The following is a 21,545-nucleotide window of genomic DNA, read 5'->3' on the forward strand; positions in this document are numbered from 1 at the left end:
ACGTTGTCAGGACAATATAGGGGAAACTTTATTCTGCATCTAACCCATGCTGCACCTGAGCCTAGTGCTTGATCAGACAATATAGAGGATGCTTTACTTTGCATCTAGTGTGTGTTGTACCTGACTTGTGACATGCCTGATTCTAATCCTGGGGTCTGATTTGGAAAAGATGTTCCATCCCATAGAATATTCCTCATTTTGATCAACACATAAAATAAACACTAAAGTCATAGAAAGACATGCAGTTTTTTTATATATATATATTTCTGAATGATTGCCAAAATCACAATAATGCTCTGCTTTCTACACCCCTCTCCCCATGAAAAATAAATAAAATGGCTGAGAACTGCATATTCAACATCATTAAGAAAAATGCACTTCTGCCATCTGAGGCATGTTCAGTTTTGTATTGTGCTTCCAAGTTTATAGCTATCAGTGTTTCGGTATAACTCAGATTTGTACCTATATTCACAAACAAATTTATGTTGACGAACACTTGTGCAAAAATAATCTCAGCACAAAATGAAGAGCTTGATTGCTCACACATGATTTACAAAACTGGAATCAAATTGCCAAAAGCTGCATAGACTTGGATAAACAAAAACATACATATTCATTGTGAGTTTGATCATGGCACTCTGCAATTGATTTGTGAGGACAAAATCTAATTGAACAGGTTTTGACTGGACACAGACTGCTGAGCAGTGATTTGTCACTGACAAGTATCGACCACATAGAATCACATGATATGGTTGCTGTGCAAAGAGAGTTGGGCAGAAACTTTGTTAACACTAAAACAAGTTCAACTGCTGGCCCACCACCCCCACCCCCAACAAAGTGTCATAGATCCCATTCCCCCATGAATTCTGTTCCAGCTGTTTTCTTTGCCCAGGGTTCACATACTACATGTTGTAACACATAAGGCCCAGCCGCGAGCGATGATGTCATATCACTCGAATCCAATGGAATGAGGCAGTTTCTGACCAAAGTAAGTTGTTCTTCTGGAAGAACTTTCCTCTTCATTCTTCAAAAATGATCTGGGTAAGATTTACTGATGAAAAACAAAATACAGAGTTAGAAAATTGATCAATTTTAGGCTAAATGCCAATATCAGCATGTGTCCTTTTATGGTTTTGGATGTTGACTCTTGGTTCTATAGGTGCTTGTCACACTAGTTAAGTTGGTGAGTGCCAGCAGGCTACATAATTATGGATACCAACATAAGTGGACTGATTCTGTCATAACCTAGATATAAAACACGTGTTTTTCAAATGGTAATCACTGAACAGCTAAAAACAGAGGAAACCCTGACTGATCTTTCCCCTTCTCAGCTAAAGGGCATTGTGGTCAATTGCAGCACCTCTACCTCAGCCTAAGTTGGGGTCAGCCTAGGACTAGCCTGATACCATTATCTACTATATCAATAAGAGAACTTGGTGCAACTACATGAAGCCGATGAAATCAATGCAGCAATTCGTTTAAGTGCAGGTGCTTTCATGACATCTTGCCTATTGTGCTGGTTTGGGGTATGAATATTATGACAGCTCACTCCACAATTTCCATTAAATATCCACAAGAAATCAGGGCTGTTCTCGAGTATTGGTCCATCGCCACATTATAAACTCACTGGCAGTGCTGGTTTTTAAGTGCAATGGCTTATTTAGGGCTGCAATTAAAAACGTAAAAGTATGTTTCTATTTACTTATGTTGCAAACTACTTGGTATTATTTGCAGCTCTTTTACAAAGTAGTTGCACAAGAAAAAAACACCAATCCAGGGAAGCTGAACACTTTCCACCTTGGTCCGCATAACATAAAACATATCTAAGGTGGTGTAAGACAGACTCCCTGTAAGACAAACACATTCCCTGCCCACTGAGCATACCAAGGTCAGGCATAGGTTAGGTAGAGAATAAAAGTTCCTCTATGCTCTTCCAATTATGCACCTCAGCCCTCAAAAAGTGCCCCCTCCTGCACCAGTGCAACATCTTTCCATTTCTCACACCATTTGGGAGTATCAGTTAGTAATGAAAATGGGGTAAACTTTGGCAACCCATGCTAACTAGGGTCAAAATTATCCAAACTAATTTCGCATAACTTCTACACAGTTGAGACAAAGGGGACTTTCATTCCCACCAGCCTGGGCTAGATCACACCCCAGGGCTGTTTAATCCACTGCAACACCCAGCGCGCCTCCCAAATCTCAGTGATAATGAGCTGCTTTCATAAGCTTATCACATGGTTAAAGTAACTTGGTCATTTAATTCCACCGTATTTATGACCTGCTGACCTGTGTGGATAATAATGCCAACAGAGTATGGTAATAACACCAACATATTTAAGAGGTAAATGCTTCAAAAACAGCTGGCAGGGGTATGGTATCACCAATGTCAATTTCTCTGCAAACACATAGATATCAATATGTCTAACCATAGGCCAACTCAAATTTGGTTTGCATCATATTTTTCATGCTCTACAAAGGCAATAGACAAAAATTAGTCACCATAGGGAGGAAAAATTAATATATTGGTAGAAAACTCACAGCCATGCACATAGCGAATTACAAAACAATAGAATTTCACAAGCAACCAACCCTAAAATAACTCAAATTGCCAGAATATGTGTTTACATATTTGGCTAAATACCAATGCATTGGTTGAATACACAAGTTTGCTTGAATTTGTAAAAAAGGACAATTGTGTAAATACTGCTAGTCATTTTTTATAGATTTCCGTTAACTCTATGACCCCATTTGGCCCAATGAGATTAAGGGTTTCAGTGAAACCTGGGAACTTGTGACAATATTGTTTTAGAGAGTATTAAAAATAAGTTTGTTACTAAAGCTTTAAACTACATCCAATGTTTCAGATCAGGCTACCAACCACTTGCTTTACTCATTATTACAATGCATGCACTAGGCATTTCAAAGCTGCATGATCTCAAATTTTCTAACACAAACATTCAAGTGGTCATAACATAGGGAAAACGTCTAATCATGAATGCACAGCACATGTAGCTACCACCAATTGGAATTGGATTAGCACTGAGAGTGAGACCATCTATATACTCTGGCTGCAAAATAGTGCTTTAAGTTCCAAAATTGGGAGAAAATTACCATTTATGAGCCTGGAACACAGTTGTATTAGGTTAGGAATGTTGAGTTTGCTTTCTGGGAAAAGAGGTGGCTTCAAGGTGTCCTAATTAGATCACAGAATTGTTGAAGTGCGCAGATGGAGCCATTCGGCCCATTGTGTCTGCAACAACTCCCCAAATGAGCAATTCACTTAGTGCCATTCTCCCACTATCTCCCCATGACCCTGCACATTATTCCTTTTCAGATAACAGTCTAATTCTATTTCGAATGCTTCAATTGAACCTGCTTCTCAGGCAGTGCATTCCAGACTTTAGCTACTCGTTGCACAAAAAAGTTTTTTCTCATATCGCTTTTGCTTTTTTAAAATGTATTCTTTCAGGGGTTGTGGGTGTCAGCAAGGCCATCATTTGTTAACCATTTCTAATTGCTCTTGAACTGGGTGGCTTGCTAGGTCATTTCAGGGGGCAGTTAAAAGTCAACCACTTTGCTGTGGATCTGGAGTTACATGTAGGCTAGACCAGCTAAGGGTGGCAGATTTCCTTCTCTAAAAGGACAATAGTGAACCAAATGGGCTTTTATGGCAATCAATGATAGTATCATGGTCACTATTACTGAGACTAGCTTTATATTCCAGATTTTCTTAATTAAATTCAAATTCCACCAGCTGCCATGGTGATATATGAACCCATGTCCCCAGATCATTAGCTAGGGACTCTGGATTAGTAGTTCAGTGACATTACCCCAATGTCCCAATTACCCTTCACAAATAATTGGCTTCTTTTGCAAATAATTTTAAATCTGTGCCCCCTCCTACTCAATCCTTTCATGAGTGGGAACAGTTTCCCCTTATCGACTCTAGAACTTTCAAAATTATGGTAGAACTGACCTAGGAAAATTGTTCACTATTGTGAAGAATTTAAATATCAGTTCAAGATGGAGGGAAGTTAGGAATAAAAAATAGAATTTTCACTATGGTAATCGAATTGCTGTGGATGGTATAAATCAGGGTTGTCCAACACACGGCACGCGGGCCAGTGTTCAAAATACAGGTAAGTGGTAGTGACAGATTCTGCGGGGGGCTGCTCCTCCAAGCACAGGCAGTTTCTCTCTCTCCAGCATTTGCTGCTGACAAGCTCATCAATTACCCTATCAACAGAAAATGTGGGAGAAAAACAGTCCGTGATTGGAGGAGCAATGAGCAGTGGGAAGGCAAGTGATGGTGCTCAGCATAAGGCCTGAGCTTATCCACAATTTCTTACTCATTAGAGTTGCTTTTCAGAACTAAAAGCTTTGCAGCCAAAAATAGCAACATTCAGCTCAGCCATATCCCGAAGCCACATCTCAGAAACAGACCCTCCCTCAGGTAGGTCATACACTTAGACCCTATCCAGTTCTGGGTTGAATATGCTAGTTTTTGAACAGTGTACCCAGAGATCGAAACTAGCCAAAAAGAAGTCTGCTTTTTGAATCAGAGCTCCATTTTTTCAGCCTGAGGCCGGATCACTGGACTGGCTGCAAGTCTGCAGGTGGGGGAAGAGAGGCTACCTGCTGGGTGTGTGGTGGTGGGGGGGTGGAAGGAGAGGTTGTGAGGGAGAGGTTGCTGAGGGAAGGTGGGGCAGCATGGGGTGGGGGGTGGGGGGGTGTGGGGGCGAAGGTGGTAAGGTTGCAAGGAGAGGCTGCTTGTTGGAGGTGGAAAAGGTGGAAGAGAGATTGCAAGGGAGAGACTGCCTGCCAAGGAATGAGGTGGGGGGCAAGGAGAGAGGTTTCAAGGGAGAGGCTGTCTGTTGGGGGGATGGGAACAGTCAGGAAGTTGATAGTGCCCTCTATGATGTTCTGTATAGGTGATCAAAAGCATGATGGTCAATTGTATTAGAAGTGTCAAGTTATTTAGGAATCACCTACCACCTTGGTGTCGCGACTACAATGACCAATATCTCACTAAATCAGTTTTCAACATTGCGATGAGAAAGTAAGCTAAACATTAGTTTTCTCATCTGAAGGTCTAGCAGCATCTGTAGAGAGAGAAACAGAGTTAACATTTCAAGTCCCTATGACCCTTCTTCAGAGCAGTCATATGGACTCAAAACGTTAACTCTGTTTCTCTCTCCACAGATGTTGCTAGGCCTGCTGAGTTTTTCCAGCATTTTCTGATTTTGTTTCAGATTTCCAGCATTTGCAGTATTTTGCTTTTTTCTCATTTGAAGTTTGTACATTAAAATGCACGTTTCTTGTTGTTTTGATAATAGTAAGATAAATTTCCAATGCCTTTTCTTTCCAAAAGCTGTGTGAGAGAAAAAATTTGAAACTTGGCCCCGAACGCAAAAAGGTTGGACACCCCTGGTATAAATGGATTGGGAAGTCAATTAGGTACATTTATGGAGAGGAAACAAGAGATTGAGGTGCATGGTAAGAAAGACTATAGAGATTAATTTATGAAATGGGAATTTTGGAGTTTAATGACCTTACCCTTCTTAAAAATTCTTAAGTTATCATTTTGCAGTTTATCTGCAATGTTCTATTCATTTTGCTGCTGATTAATCCTGCCCAATCCATTTTCTAGGGGACACTGCAAGTGTGTACAGGTTAGGACAACACAAGTATTATGGATATGGAAGCTTCATCGGACAACAGATTTTATTTTGCAATAAAACTGGTCAACAACTACAGTAACTAACGCACCAGTTTAAAAATACAGCAACCACTGATTTGACCTTGCAACAGAAAATAACATGGCAGACTGCATCTTTCTGATAGGGAAATTCTGAATCTACAATAAGTTTCAGAAGATTACTTTAAGTAGGAAGCCCTGTTGATTTAAAAATGATAAAAATTGAGATCATGAAGCCTTTGAATATCTTACCATACAATAATAATGGCATAGTAAAATACCATTATTAAAATATCTTTTAATGTCACCATACCTAAAGTCATGCACCCTGCGTTAGTGCTGAGTTGAATGTTCATTGTAAACCAAATGTAACATTTATATATTTTCTCTCTTTGGAAAAAGACATTTGACAAACACTGACCAAGGGTACAAGGGTTATTTCAAAGTTGAGCATATATCACACCAAGTATTGTTCACTCAATAAATATTAGCTTATACATAGACAAAGACAAAGGGAGAAAAAAAGGAATAAATTGAATACCATTTGCAGTTTATATTCGACTCAGTACTAATCCTACATATCACCACACCTGCTTAGGTACCTACTCTTAACATAAGTTTTTGAAGGATATGGGACATTACACTTACAGTTTCACTTTCTCCATCTGAAACTGAACGTACGTGAGAGCCATAGTGAAGAGGAGAGTAAATCCAGACCCTCTCTTCTGCACACTGAATAGCCGGAATCAAGAAGACACAAGAAGAACAGAAATAATGGAAAGCAACAAAAAGGAGAAAGAAGAAAGGCAGTAACAGGTGAAAAAACGGTCATATGTTACATGTATATCTAGAGTATGAATACAGGAAGGCTAAAAAGAACATGTCAGCAGCACTAATAGCAATGAAACTGTTTTGTGGTGCAGTGGCTTGCATGCATCATTATCCCCACAAAATGTTGAATCCTAGCAAGTGTAGATTTATCTTCAGAAAAAAATTGTATATTCAGTCTTATTTCGATATTTAAGTAAAATGATACATAACCATTAACACTAAGTCCAATTTATGTTCAAGTTGCTACTAATATTCTATCTTTTCCAATCAAGAGACTTAACAGTTACTACTCCTTCCATTCTAGCCTACTAACGTTGCTTCAATGGAAATCAACAGTACCTCCTAGGAAATATTCCTTCAAAAGTAAATTATTGCACACAGGAATTGTGAGCAGATATCATTGCAACTCACTGCAGGCTACTAAATTTTTTGCAATATGGTACCTCTTTCTCATGTAACAGGATACATCACTATTATATCTATACTTGCTTAGAAAGGATCAATAAATTCATATAGTTTCTTGTTAGCAAACAGACTCAATCTATAGGCTATGTTCTGTTAGCTGATCTCAGCCAAGCTGGTAAGGGAACTACACTGGTCCAGGTGTGCTTAGACTTGGGATAGATGTGGATTAGAATAAATCTGATTCTCATCACTAACTTGTGACTTCTGATGGGAGGGATGAAGCGAGTGAGGTGACTGAGTACTTAAGTCAGGAGTGGAAAGTGTGTGTGTAAGCATACATGTCCAGTGTGCATGCAAACCCCATGCAATAATAGAATTGGACAGTGTGGTCTAAAAGCCTGCTGATACGTAGCATCAACATTCACATGCTTGGAGGATTTCTCCAATGGCATGATAGCTCAGAAAGGGGCTGTCAATATCTTCAGGGGTGAAGAAAATAGGCGAGAATTTTAAAAAAATAACTGGCTGTATATTTTGTTTTGTGCTTGCACGCCTTTCATGGTATTTTGTTAACACAGCTGTCTGGGAAGGAGCACCCCTTTATTCAGTGGAGCAATTATTAATGATATTTAGAAGAGAAACTGTGCAACTGTTTGGCAACAAGACTTTTCTCAGATATTGTACTTCACATTTTGATAGAATTCACTCATTATTGTATATGAAATATTTGGAGAAATTCAAATGAAACAGAAATCCTCATCAAGTCAAAGTTGTGCGTGTTACAGTCCCTTCATGAATATAAATGAATGAGCATTGACCAGGCTTTAATCACAATCAACTTAAACTCAACTGAGATGTAACCACAGAACTTGTATTTTATTTTAGTAAATTTAGGAAACACAGTGTTAGCACCAAGTGTTAAGGCCAGTAGAACATAGGTGCGATAGTGTAAAGCTTCTACAATACTGTCCAATCCAGTGCTCCAAAGTCAGGTACAGCTCAGGTTAGGTACAAAATAAAGCTTCCTCTACACTTCCCCAGCAACATGCCCCAATTCCAATCTCACTCAAACCACCCTCCGCTGCAAGTATGACCTTGGTAAAATCATGGACAAAAGAGCTGAACTCCATAGGTGAGGTGAGAGTGAATGCCCTTAACACCATGGCTGCATTTGACAGTGTGTGGCATCAAGTGGCCCTAGCAAAACTGGAGTCAATGGAAACCAGGGGGAAAACTCTCCGCTGGTTGGAGTCATACCTAGCACAAAAGAAGATGGTTGTGGTTGTTGGAGGTCAGTCATCTCAGCTCCAGGGCATCACTGCAGGAGTTCCTCAGGGTAGTGTCCTTGGCCCAACCATCCTCAGTTAGTTCATAATGACCTTCCTTCCATCATAAGGTCAGAATTGGGGATGTTCACTGATGATTGCACAATGTTCAGCACCATTCATGATGCCTCAGATACTGAAGCAGTTCATGTCCAAATGCAGCATCAACATCCTGGGGGTTACCATTGATCAGAAACTGAACTGGACTAGTCATATAAATACTGTGGCAACAAGGGCAGGTCAGAGGCGAGGAATCCTGCGTCGAGTAACTCACCTCTTGACTCCCCAAAGCCTGTCCATCTACAAGGCGCAAATCAAGAGTGATGGAATACTCCTCACTTGCTTGGATGAGTGCAGTTCCCATAACACTCAAGAAGCTTGGCACCATCCAGGACAAAGCAGCCCGCTTGATTGGCACCACGTCCACAAACATTCACTCCCTCAACCACCGACGAACAGTAGCAGCAGTGTGTACCATCTACAAGTTGCACTGCAGGAATTCACCAAGGCTCCCTAGACAGCACCTTCCAAACCCATGACCACTGCCATCTAGAAGGGCAAGGGCAGCAGATAGATGGGAATGCCACCAACTGGAAGTTCCCCTCCAAGTCACTCATCATGCTGACTTGGAAATATATCACCGCTCCTTTACTGTCACTGGGTCAAAATCCTGGAACTCCTTTCTAATAGCACCATGGGTGTACCTACACCATGTGGATTGCAGCGGTTCAAGAAGGCAGCTCACCACCACCTTCTCAAGGGCAACTAGGGATGGGCAATAAATGTTGGCCCAGCCAGCGAAGCCTACATCCCATGAATGAATAAAAAAAAAATTCCTTTTTCTGATAACAGCATCCTAAGAGATAACCAATTAAGTGTCAAAATAGATTCTTGCACTATTGGCGCATGGGCACTAGCAACCAAGTTGAGACTGGACAAACTCATCTCATAGAGGATGCCTGTGGACAGGAGAAGGGGAAATTTTAATTCCATCAAACGTTATCAAGTTTCAAACCAAACCTAAGCATTGAAAAGACACTTTAACAACTGAGTGCATCACCCATTATTACTTTTTACTGATGTTTTAAATGGATGATAAAGGCACCACATACTAGCAGAAAGAAAGAGAAACGAGACTATTCCAGCATTTATTCCAAAATTGTTCAATTTCTGCTCTCTGATTAATAATAACATGCACAAACACTGTGGGGGAAAAATAACTTCAGAGATACTGCTCTTCATTTGTAATGTCTTTTTAAGGAAATAGCTAATTAACCTTTTTATCAATATATAGGATATTTTGTCCACCACTTAAAAAGTCTTTTAATAACATAACTAATTAGCCCTTATACTAAGGGCTTCCGTTTGAAGAAAACTCTGAATGTTAACCCTTTTCAGAAAGGTTGTCACTTTGCTAGCCCCTAATTTCTATTCCCTGAACCAGTTAGGAATTGCTAAAGAGGACAATGTAATAAGTAATGAAAACTATGAGCCCATGTATCTTACCAGAAATAATGCTTCTAGCTGAAACACTGGATTGAGAACTCCAATTACATGTTTCAAACTGGCTAAGGATTGAATTCAAGTCCAATCCAACAATGTTTGCTTTTATATCACAAAACTCTATCTGTTTGCAATATTTATATAATAATTCAAATAAATGCAGAAAAACAAAGAATTAAGGTTAAAATTTAATGTCACCCTTAGGCTAAAATGATGAAAGAAGGTGGGGGTTGAGCCCCACGCTTTCGTGACACCATGGAACTCTGGGACGGTGAAGGATGGCTTTCCCGCCCAGCAGCCAATTGAGCCCTTAAAATGGGCAAAAAGAGGCCACTCAAGGGCCTTTTCCCACCGCCATTGATATTTTATCAGTGGTGGGTGGCTCTCCGCCATAAGGGGAGGGTGACTGTTAAACGCTGGCAGCCCTCCTGCAGGTCCAGGGGAGAGGGCAATGAAAAGGGGACAATGAATGCCCCCCCCCACAGGACCATCTTCCTTCACCGACCACACCCCCTTTCCTTCCCTTTGACAGGGTCTGCCTGGTCATCCTGATTCAGCATCCATGCTGCCTATCTAGGGTGAGTGCAGAGTGACCTCCACTGCCAATATCATTGCTGGGCCCCAACAGCTGTCAGCCCTCTGACGGCTGGCAACTTTTGGAGGAGGGATCGCATTTCCTAAAGGGGCAGGAGCCCTAACGACAGCTCATTAGCTGCCTAATTGCTACAAAATCCAATCAGGGCTCCCTGAAACAGCCGAAGTGGCAGTTGCCCCTAGCTTTTGGGCCTGCTATTGTCCTGACAAAATCTAGCTGTGTGGAAAAACCCTAAATGGTATTGTACAAATATGAACTTTTGGGAAAATCTCTCTTTTCACCTCTAGATGTCAGCGGCAGAATTTTGCTAATCTAACTCCATCGACACACCAACTTTGGTGTGGAGAAGCAGAAACTGATTTTCTGCAATGGAAATGCACCCCAAGTTTCGACACTGATTTAGCACTGTTCTAGGTTTCCACTACCAACCATTATGGTCTGAAAACAAGTTTCAAGCTTTCATAAAGATGATATAGTGAACAGGTTAAAACTAAAATTAGGAACACATAAATGCTGAGCATAAAACAGGGGTGCTGGTAGATCAATTCGGCAACACTCAGGAAGATTTTTAAATTAAAAAGAACTAACTTACACTCTCATCAGAAATTGAAGTGGCTCGGGAACAACTGCGTTGTGGAGAGTAAATCCAGTACTTTCCATCCGTAAACTGGATGGTGTGAGGAAAAACACGATGCACAAACAGGAAAGGAGAAAGCAATGGTGGAAAGAAAGAATTAAAACAATGTAAATGAGGAAAACAAAGAAAAGAAAGAAAATGTAAAGTGATGTCAACAAAAAGTAAAGCGAGAATACAAAAATGTCCTAGATGCCTAGTTATAACATTAACCTTCACAAAACTCTTAATTTTTAACCTATTTGCAGTCCTGAGGTCTACGAAATATGGCATTCTGGGAAAGAACAGGGTGCGCCTCATTCGAGTGGCACTCTTTGCAATGCTCCTTCAAAAATGTGATTGCCAGTCTCTCCCAATTGTCCAGCAAGCTTACTTAACACTTAAAGATGGACATAAACAAGATTCTAGGAGGAATTGAGGCCTACAGAAGGTTAAGGGTAGTGCGGAAATTGGATCAAGCCAGTTGACAAATGGTAAAGGGTGAAGGCATAAGATGGAAGGAATTAATATATCTTCAACTATGACCACTGCAAAGAAGAGTCACAATACAGCATTCACACATGGAACAATTGGTTTTTTTGATGTAGAAAAATGTAATCCATGGTAATTAATGGTTTTGCACAAACAATTAATCTTTCAAGTGAGTGGCCTAGGACGTAGAAAAGTGTTATTGTGAAGATATTAGTGAGAAAAATCCTTGTACTGAATGACAGGTCTATCTTTCTAGGTCTCAATAACAAGCTAAACTGGCCAGTCAATCATAAGTGCCTTTGTGCCTAGCACACAGCTGCCTAGCTCAGACATTAGATTACTAATGTAATGACAGTCAGAAGTTGGTCATCAAACAATAGACATGCACAGTTTGAGCCTTCACTTGGGGGTCAACAGATACCATAAATACCGTCAAATGTCAGCCTATCTGGGCACCATGCTGCTAGATTAGCAACTGTGATACGAGTAAAGAATGTGAAAGATGAAGACCCTAAATAAAAATTAATGTAATTTCACAGGGTAGAATCTCATACTCCATAACAGCTGATATTCAAAGGTGTGCAGTTTTGCCAAGTTTAAAACATTTAGAAGCTTCCAAATAAGTTTTAATTTTGTATAGCCCACCCAATTCCAAATGATTCTAAAATATCCCACTACTGAAGGTGACGAATTGAGATAGACTTGACAAAACTCTCATGCATGATGTAGCTTAAGGAAAGTGATTCACTGATTCAAATACAGCTGATATCATTGTAATTAGAAGGAAAGGCTAGGGAAAACCAGCTCTTAGGCTGGAGTTATGTACCTGGCACAAATCTAAGTGAGACGTCTCCCTGGAGGTGTCTCCCACATCAGGGCATTGCTGGCTTTGGTTGTTTCCTGAGTTATACTTCTATTTTTGCATTAATATATGCAAAAATACTTCATGTAGGTAGAAATTTAATTGAATCCTTTAAAAACACCTACAACATTGGGCACTTCATTCTTAAAACATTTTTTTAATCAAAAATGTTAATTTCCTCTGGTAGAGGACTGCTCAATATGTTCAAATTCCTTTGTACACCATCTTATTGACTGAAGACGTTTCGCCTACATATGAAATCAGTCAAAAATGTTCGTTTCAGCAAGCTGAAGGGTTGTTATACTCACAAAATATATGTCTGTTACTGGAACCTCCTCCTCCTCATCTTCTTCTGCCTCCTCAGAGGCATGGCTAGCTGCCTCAGAGATCTGGCTCACAGTGTCTGCTTCTAATGTTACAGTGGAACTTGTTCGTGCAGATGCTGAAGGGACTTCCCTAAAAAAAAATTGTTATTTAAGGTTCAGAAGAGACCCACTGTGGACACACATGCATGCATGCAATTACACACTTAAAATTTGATCATCAACAAACCTATTGACCTACAAAGATAGTGAACAGTATTGGGACTAACATCAATCCCTGGATAACATTACTAGTAATGTAAGTGACCTCGAAGCAACAGTTTGGATACGTATTCTGTTTGTACACACGCATAATGTGCTAATAGACAAACATACATACACAGTTATAATGCTGCGGACAGAGTGCCAATATGCACTGGAATATACTGGGGACAGTATCGTGGACAGACAATGGATACATACCTGGATATAGTACTAGGGTCAGTATGCTAAAACTCATTCAAGTATAGTAATGGTACAGCATGCTTACGCACATACAGGTATAACAAAAAGACAGCATACTAGCAAACACACAGTTACATTATAGTGTAACCAAGAAACTACACAAGCAGGAAAATTGAATTTCCAAAATTTAGCTTTGTGGTCAAATTAGCTTGTTTCAATTTCTGAAACACTATCACACTCAGAAAACTTCAGTCAACTTTAGAGAAATGTCCATATTCTGCTTATTTCTAAAAGATGCACAACTACATTGTTCTTAAATACTGGTCATGGTTGCATTTGTGCTCACAGTTAAACTTTGTATTTCACAAACACACCAAGTTTGAATACTGAACCAGATAAGAAAAGGTCTCATGGTCTACCCTTTAAAATAAATTTTTTTCAATCCAAAATGTAATGTTAGGTTCATCATAAAGAGGCGTGTAAATGAGTAAGCTGACAGATGTGAAGCATAACCAAAGACAGGTGGTGGAATGAACCACAAATCTCAAATGCTAATCCTTGTTTGCATATTTATTGATATGAGTGCAATTAGTTCCAATGCTTTAAACGTACCCAATGGCTCATCAACAGTTTGCATTATAGTTTGTCCTGCAGATGTAAAGTTTACTAGTGTGCTGGAAAATTCTAATTGGATCAGATTTTTGAGTCTTTCAAATGGATACAACAGGGAAAAAGGACTTCAGGCCCTCTCATATCACAAAATTTGAGTTAATATTATAGAGTCATGGAGTTATACAGCACACAAACAGGCCCTTTGGCCCATCTTGTCCGTGCCAACCATCAGGCACCCATCTATTCTAATCCCGTTTTCCAGCACTTGGCCTGTAGGCCTGTATGCTATGGTGTTTCAAGTGCTCATCTAAATATTTCTTAAATGTTGTGAGGGTTCCTGCCTCTACCATCTACTTAGGCTGCATATTCCAGATTCCAATCACCCTCTGGGTGAAAAAATTTTTCCTCAAATCCCCTTGAAATCTTCTGCCCCTTACTGTAAATCTATGCCCCCTGGTTACTGACACTTCCGTTACGGGAAAAAGTTTCTGCCTATCCACCTTATCTATGCCTCTCATAATTGTGCATATCTCTGTCAGGTCCCCCCTCAGCCTTCTCTGCTCTAAGGAAAACAACCATAGTCTATCCAGTCTCTCTTCATGGCTGAAATGCTCCAGCCCAGGCAACATCCTGGTGAATCTTCTCTGCACCCTCTCCAGTCCAATCACATCCTCCCTATAGTGTGGCGACCAGAAGTGCACACAGTACTCCATCTGCGAACTTACTGATCATATCTCCTACATTCACGTCTAAATCAGTAATGTACACTACAAACAGCAAGGGTCCCAGCACTGATCCCTGTGGCACACCCACTTGTCACAGGCTTCCAATTGCAAATACAACCTTTGACCATCACCCTCTGCCTCCTGCCACTAAGCCAATTTTGGATCCAATTTGCCTAATTGCCCTGGATCCCATGGGCTCTTACTATCTTGACCATTGTCCCATGCGGGACCTTATCAAAAGCCTTACTGAAGTCCACGTAGACTACATCAACTGCACCACACTCATCTAAACAGCGAGTCGCCTCCTCGAAAAATTAAATCAAATTTGTTAGACATGATCTCCCCCTGACAAAACCATGCTGATTATCCCTGATCAATCCCTGCTTCTCTAAGTGGAGATTAATCCTGTCCCTCAGGTTTTTTTTCCAATAGTTTCCCTATCACTGATGTTAGACTCACTGGCCTGTAATTGCCTGGTTTATCCCTACTACCCTTCTTGAATAATGGTACCACATTCGCTGTCCTCCAGTCCTCTGGCACTTCTCCCATGGCCAGAGAGGATTTGAAAATTAGTGTCAGAGCCCCTGCAATCTCTTCCCTTGCCTTATATAGGAGCCTGGGATACATCTCATCTGGGCCTAGGGATTTATCCACTTTTAAGCCTGCTAAAACCACTAATACTCCCTCCCTTTCAATGCTAATTTGTTCAAGTATATCACAGTCCCCTTCCCTGATTTCTACACCTACATCATCCTTCTCCAAAGTGAACACTGATGATAAGTAATCATTCAAAATCTCACCTATGTCCTCCGTCTCAATGCACAGATTGCCACTTTGGTCCTTAATGGGCCTTATTCTTTTGTTGGTTATCCTCTTTCCCTTATCTTATTTATATAACACCTTGGGATTTTCCTTTATCTTGTCTGCCAGTGTTTTAACATGCCCCCTTTTTGCTCTCCTAATTACTGTTTTTTTAAGTACCCCTCCCCTACACTTTTTATACTCCTCTAGGGCTTCAGCTGTTTTCAGCCCTCTATCTGCCATAAACCTCCTTTTTTTCCCTTATCCAGACTCCTATATCCCTTGACATCCAGGGTTCCCTGGACTTATTGGTCCTACCCTTCACCTTTACGGGAACATGTTGGCCCTGAACACACTCTATTTCCTTTTTGAATGACTCCCACTAGTCTGATGTACACTTTCCTACAAGTAGCTGCTCCCAATCCACTTTGGCCAGATCCTGTCTTATCATCTTGAAATTGGCCTCCCAATTCAGGACCTTTTTTTCCAGTCCATCCTTATCCTTTTCCATAACTACCTTAAATCTTACAGAGTTATGGTCACTGTCCCTGAAATGCTCCTCCATTGACACTTCTACTACTTCCCTGATTTCATTCCCTAAGATTAGGTCCAGTACCACCTCTTCTCTTGTAGGACTTTCTACATGCTGGCTCAAAAAGCTCTCCTGGATGCACTTTAAGAATTCCTCCCCCTCTAAGTCTTTCACACTAAGACTATCCCAGTTAATATTAGGGAAGTTGAAATCCCCTACTATTATCCTATTATTTTTACACTTCTCTGAGATTTGCCTACATATCTGCTCCTCTATCTCCCCCTGACTGTTTGGAGGCCTGTAGTACACTCCCAGCAAAGTGATTGCCCCCTTTTTGTTTTTATGTTCTACCCATATGGCCTCATTTGAGGAACCTTCCCTCCATCCCTCCTTACTACAGTAATTGATTCCTTGATCAATAGTGCAATGCCACCTCCTCTTTTACACTTTATCTGTCACACCTGAAGATTCTATACCGTGGAATACTGAGCTGCCAGACCTGCCCTTCCCTCAACCATGTCTCTGTAATAGCAACAATATCATAATCCCATGTGTTAATCAATGCCCTCAATTCATTTGTCTAACTTGTAAGACTCCTTGCATTAAAATAGATGCAATCCAGCTTTGCATTATTCCCTTGTGCCTTAACACATCTATATTTGCTGTGTCTTCCAGACTGATTTAGTTTCTCTTCTATATTTGGCTGTGTGTCACCCCCTATTGTACCTCCACCCTGTATCCCATCTCCCTGCCAAATTAGTTTATACATCTCCAATAGCACTAACAACCCTCCCCGCAAGGGTGTTGGTCACGTTCCGGTTCAGGTGCAACCCGTCCGACTTGTACAGGCACCACCTTCGCCTGAAACAGACCTAGTGATCCAGGAAAATAAAGCCCTCCCTCCTGCACCATCTCTTCAGCTATGTCTTCATCCTCTTTATCCTCCTATTCCTATACTCACTAGCACATGGCACAGGGAGTAATCCAGAGATTACAACCTTTGAGGTCCTGCTTTTTAATCTGCTACCTAGCTGCCTAAATTCTTGTTGCAGGACCTCATCCTTCTTCCTACCTATGTCAATGGTACCAATGTGAATCACTGCCTCTAACTGTTTTCCCCCCCCCTTCAGAATGCCCTGCCGCCATTCCGTGACATCCTTGACCCTGGCACCAGGCAGGCAACACACAATTCTGGAGTCACATCTATGGCCACAGAAGTGCCTGTCTGCATCCTTCATTATTGAATCTCCTATCACTATTACTCTTGCACTCTTACTCCTCCCCTCTTGTGCAGCTGAGCCAACCAGTGCCGTGAGCTTGGCTCTGGCTGCACACTCCAGAGGAACCTGCACCCTCATCGTTTTCTAGCACAGAAAAACGGTTCTTGAGTGAGATGCAGTCTGGGGCTTTCCTGACTACCTGCCTGCCTCCCTTGTTCTGACTGATGGTCACCCATTCCCTCTCTGACTGCTCTTCCTTAAGCTGTAGAGTGACCACATCTATAAACGTGCTATCCTCAGCCTCACAGATGCACCGCTGTGTCTCCAGCTGAAGCTAAAGCTCTGAAACCCGTTGCTCCAGCTGGTCAAGCCGGTGGCACTTCCTGTATATGTGGCCATTCAGACTGCAAGGAGAGTCTGAGAATTCCCACATGTTGCAGGCCGTATAACACACAGGACTGAGCTCCCTTGCCATGCTTTTTGTTTGCTTTTAACTAAAAGACTACTTCCTTAAATTTAAGCTCTGCCCACTGAAGCCTCGCTCTTTACAGCCCTGCTCTGCTCAGTGAAGTCTTGCTTTTTGTTATTTTGAACAAATTATAAACACAATATCATCTTTCCCATGGTGTTGCTCATAGATGATGAGAGAAGCAGATTTAGAGTTGGGTTGGTGTGCACATGGCAAGAATGCAGAGTTGGCAGCTAGCAAGGAGGCTGAAAAGTTAGTTCAGTAAAGGAAGTTGAAGAGTCAAGTTTAGTCAGGTGGAGGAGCTTTTAATTGGATAGTGTGTAAACTGAGCAGCAACAAAATGAGAGTGGAGTGCATAAATTGACTTATTCATGAGTATACTGGGTTTTTTAATCCCTAATTGTCGTGCAAGATACTGGGGGTTCAATTCCCCAATGGGGAGAAGATCCTGAGTAAAAAGAAAAAATCCTATGTGCCAAAAAGGGAAATAGCTTTCATTTTGCAGGGCTACGAGGCAAAAGAAGGGATAGTGGGACTAAGATCTTCCAGGGAATTGGCGTTCTTCTGGGTTGTAATCCTTCTATGGTTCCAAGTTTGGGCAGATCTTCATTGCACTTTATGATTCTGGGATCTGATTTGGCCCAAAGTATGTGGCACATTATAGCACATGCTTAAATCAGACCCATCAGAAAGCAAACAGGATCACACAAAAATCAAGATTTTCTTCTTTCTGCAACAGTAACATATAAAGCTCCATAACCTATTTCCTATAACTGTTGTCTTGGCAATTATCAGCATAAAAAGATATATAATGGATATCCAAGCAGATTCTTCAAGGTTACTTAAATAACTCGTGGCATTCCTCGGGGATTTATATTAGTGGACAGTGAGCTGTGGGCCTTACACTGGCCAGTAGGTTTGCAGATGATAACATTTATGCACGTGTTAAGACAGTAGAGGACTATGATCCTCTGCAAAAAGATTTATTAATACTACAAGAATGGGCCAAGTAATCGCAAATGGCTTTTAATCTAGATAAAAGTTGTATAATACATCTAGATAGGGCCAACATTGAATACACCCATCATCTACAGAGAATGACTTGAAGGCAGTTGAGAGAAAAAGATCTATATGTTATTGTGCACAGATGACTGAACAACCAATGCAGAAAAGCCACAGACAAAGCAAACAGGGCTGTATTAATGGAACCAATCAATACAAATCAAAGGACATATTATATTATTATACAGGTTGTTAATTAGACCGTGTTATGGCACGACTAATGGTAAATGCCGAGCTTCCCAATTCCCAAAGGGAAACTTGAAACAGCTGCGAAAATGGTTTTTGCAATTTGTACAGTATGAGGAGAGGTTCTGAAATCAGGAAATCATGTCCCGGACTACATGTGATGATTTTATAGTGGACTAACTGTTTATTAAAAGAATAAGGGGGAAAAAACACAATTACACTTAAATACAAGAATGGCTTCATACAGTAAACAGTATTTTAAAACAGTCCCTCAAGGTCTTAACATAACTACCCTCAGAGTTAACCTTCCTCTTTACTGTTCAGCAACTATCCTTATAGATTTTAAAATCTATAGAATTCTAGTAATTTTTACCACAAATGCCTTTTTTCCTTGGGGTATCCTCTGAGGCTGACAACAACTGGTTCTCCCGGTCTGCCTGTTCACGCTGTCTTCTGGGAGTTCTGACCAGCTATCCTGCTGTCTCCTGGGAGAAATAAACAGCTACCCTCTCACATAAGCTTCAGTATTTCCCTAAAACCATTTCTTCTCTTTGATCTATTGTTTCAACTAGTCTCTTTAGAAATGCTTTCTTCTCAGACTTGATTAGACTCTATTTTAGCTCTTGGGTTTTTTAATAAAAAAACTTATCCAATTTTTACCTTATTTACTTGCACCTTTTTACAACCTGCAAATATCCCCCTTTGAACTAAAACAACCCAATTCAAAACTACTCCTGTTATTGGTTTATGTAAAACTGATTGAGGTTCCTCTTGGTTCTTAGGATATCAAAACCACTTCTTACTGTTGGCTTTAGACTCTGGCAGTCACTGGCTCTTATTCCAATTACCATATTTAGATCCCCAACAGCCTGTCTTCCAGTACATAAGAAATATGACAGGGTTCTTAACAGAAGAAAAATATTACAATGTCTTGCTTTCTTAACAACTGTGTCTGGAGTACTAGGCTCAGTTTTGGTACCCTCAAATGGTAGGTAGTATATTGGCCTGGCAAACGGCCAGAGGGGAGCTATGAGAATGATTCATGGTTGAAACAACCTCAGATATGCTTAAAGAGCTGAGTCAAATTGCTTCATAGTAACATATTTAAGGGTGACCAGATAGAGGTTCATAAGATAACAAAAGGATTGCATTGTATGGCTACATTTAGATTGTGGGTGACTAGGGAACATGCATTTAAACTATGCAACAGTCGCACCCCCATCCCCCACAAGTAGTGAGCCTTTGCAATTCAATGCTAGCTTATGTGGTGTGTGCTGCTCCAGGCATCATGACTGTGGGGCAGCAATGATGGACCAGTTGACCTTTCTCTGTCCATCACTTTCAGATGTTTGTAGTACATCACAATACTCAAATCATGTGAAGCTGACTTGGACTAATGATCCAGAGACACGAGTTCAAATCCCAGCTGGGAAATTTAAATTTAAATTCAAATTCAATTAATTAAATAAAAAAATCTAAAGTAAAAGGCTAATACGAACCATGTGGCTTTGAAACTAACAGATTGTCACAAAAACCCATCTAGTTCCCTAACGATCTTTAGGAAAGGATATCTACCACTCTTACCTGTCTGACCTGTGTGTGACTCCAGACCCACAGCAATGTGGTTAACTCTTATGAAATGGACTAGCAAGCCACTTGCTTGTATCAAACCACTACAAAAACATCTACGAACAAAACTGGATGGGCCACTCAGCATCCTCTGATGCTTCTGACACAAAATGGCACACTCAGACCAGTCAACCTTGCAAAGTCCTTCTCATTAACATCTGGGGATTTGTGCCAAAATTGGGAGAGCTGTCCATAGACTAGTCAACTAACAGCCTGACATAGTCATACTCACAGGACCGTATCTTTCAGTAATGTCCCAGGCACCTCTGTCACCATCCCTGGGCATGCCCTTTCCCACTGGCAGGACAGACTCAACAAAGATGGCAGCAGAGTGGTATATAGTCTGGAAGGGGTGTCCCTGGGAGTCTGCAATATTAACTTCAGATCCAATGAAGTTTTATGGCATCAGTTCAAACATGGCCAAATAAACCACCTGCTGATTACCACCAGACTTCCCTTCAGCTGATGGAACCAGTATGTTGTACATCACTTGGAAGAAAACACTGAGGATAACAGGGCACAGAATGTACTCTGATGGGGCCCTTACATGTCCGGGGTCAAGAGTGGCTCAGTAGCCTCATTATTGACCATGTTGGCCATCCATAAGGTCTTTTCTGCCAAAATGAACCTGCAGCAAGTGGTTAAACAAGCAACACAAGACAAAAAAACCTATCTGACCTTATCCTCACCAATCGATTCATAATAGTATTAGTACAAGTGACCATCACACAGGTCCTGTGAAGACAAAGTTTTGTTGGTGTCACACAATACTATAGTGTCCTCACATTGAGGACTGTCTATAGTACTGTGTAACACTAACACCATGTTAAATAGAACAGATTCAGAACAGATCTAACAGCCCAGAACTGGACATCCATGAGGTGCAGAGCCATTAGCAGCAGCAGAATTGTATTCTATCACAATCTGTTCTATCACAATCTGTAACCGCATGGCCTGGCATGTCCTATGCTCCACCGTGACCATTAAGCCAGGGGATCAGCCCTGATTCAATGAGGAATGTTGGAAAGCATGCCAGGAACAGCAAGTATAATTTGAAAAAAAGAGGTGCCAACTTGAAGTTACAACACAAGAACACAAGAAACAGGAGCAGGAGTAGACCAGATGGCCTGTTGAGCCTGCTCCGCCATTCAATACAATTATGGCTGATCCTGGGTTTCAACTTTACTTTCCCTGCCTGCTCCCCATATCCCTTCA

At 40.9% G+C, this 21,545-nt stretch overlaps 1 protein-coding gene across 7 annotated transcripts in view; it reads right to left on the reverse strand.

Moving 5' to 3' along the window:
* Positions 1-227: 227 nt before the first annotated feature.
* Positions 228-21,545, reverse strand: part of LOC121287624 (phosphatidylinositol 4-phosphate 5-kinase type-1 gamma-like) — a 93,859-nt gene continuing 72,541 nt past the window's right edge. For 5 of the 7 annotated variants that reach the window (XM_041205552.1, XM_041205553.1, XM_041205551.1 and 2 more), the window contains 4 exons: positions 12,636-12,783; positions 10,953-11,027; positions 6,350-6,433; positions 228-1,051 (listed from right to left, as the gene is read on the reverse strand). In XM_041205552.1, the coding sequence (XP_041061486.1) occupies positions 1,049-1,051; positions 6,350-6,433; positions 10,953-11,027; positions 12,636-12,783 (310 nt within the window). In that variant the 3' untranslated portion in view covers positions 228-1,048. The remainder of the gene's footprint in view (positions 1,052-6,349; positions 6,434-10,952; positions 11,028-12,635; positions 12,784-21,545) is intronic. The other 2 variants (XM_041205554.1, XM_041205556.1) reach the window with 2 other exon arrangements.

Source organism: Carcharodon carcharias, chromosome 14 (assembly GCF_017639515.1).
Source record: "Carcharodon carcharias isolate sCarCar2 chromosome 14, sCarCar2.pri, whole genome shotgun sequence".
In the NCBI taxonomy this organism is placed as follows: domain Eukaryota; kingdom Metazoa; phylum Chordata; class Chondrichthyes; order Lamniformes; family Lamnidae; genus Carcharodon; species Carcharodon carcharias.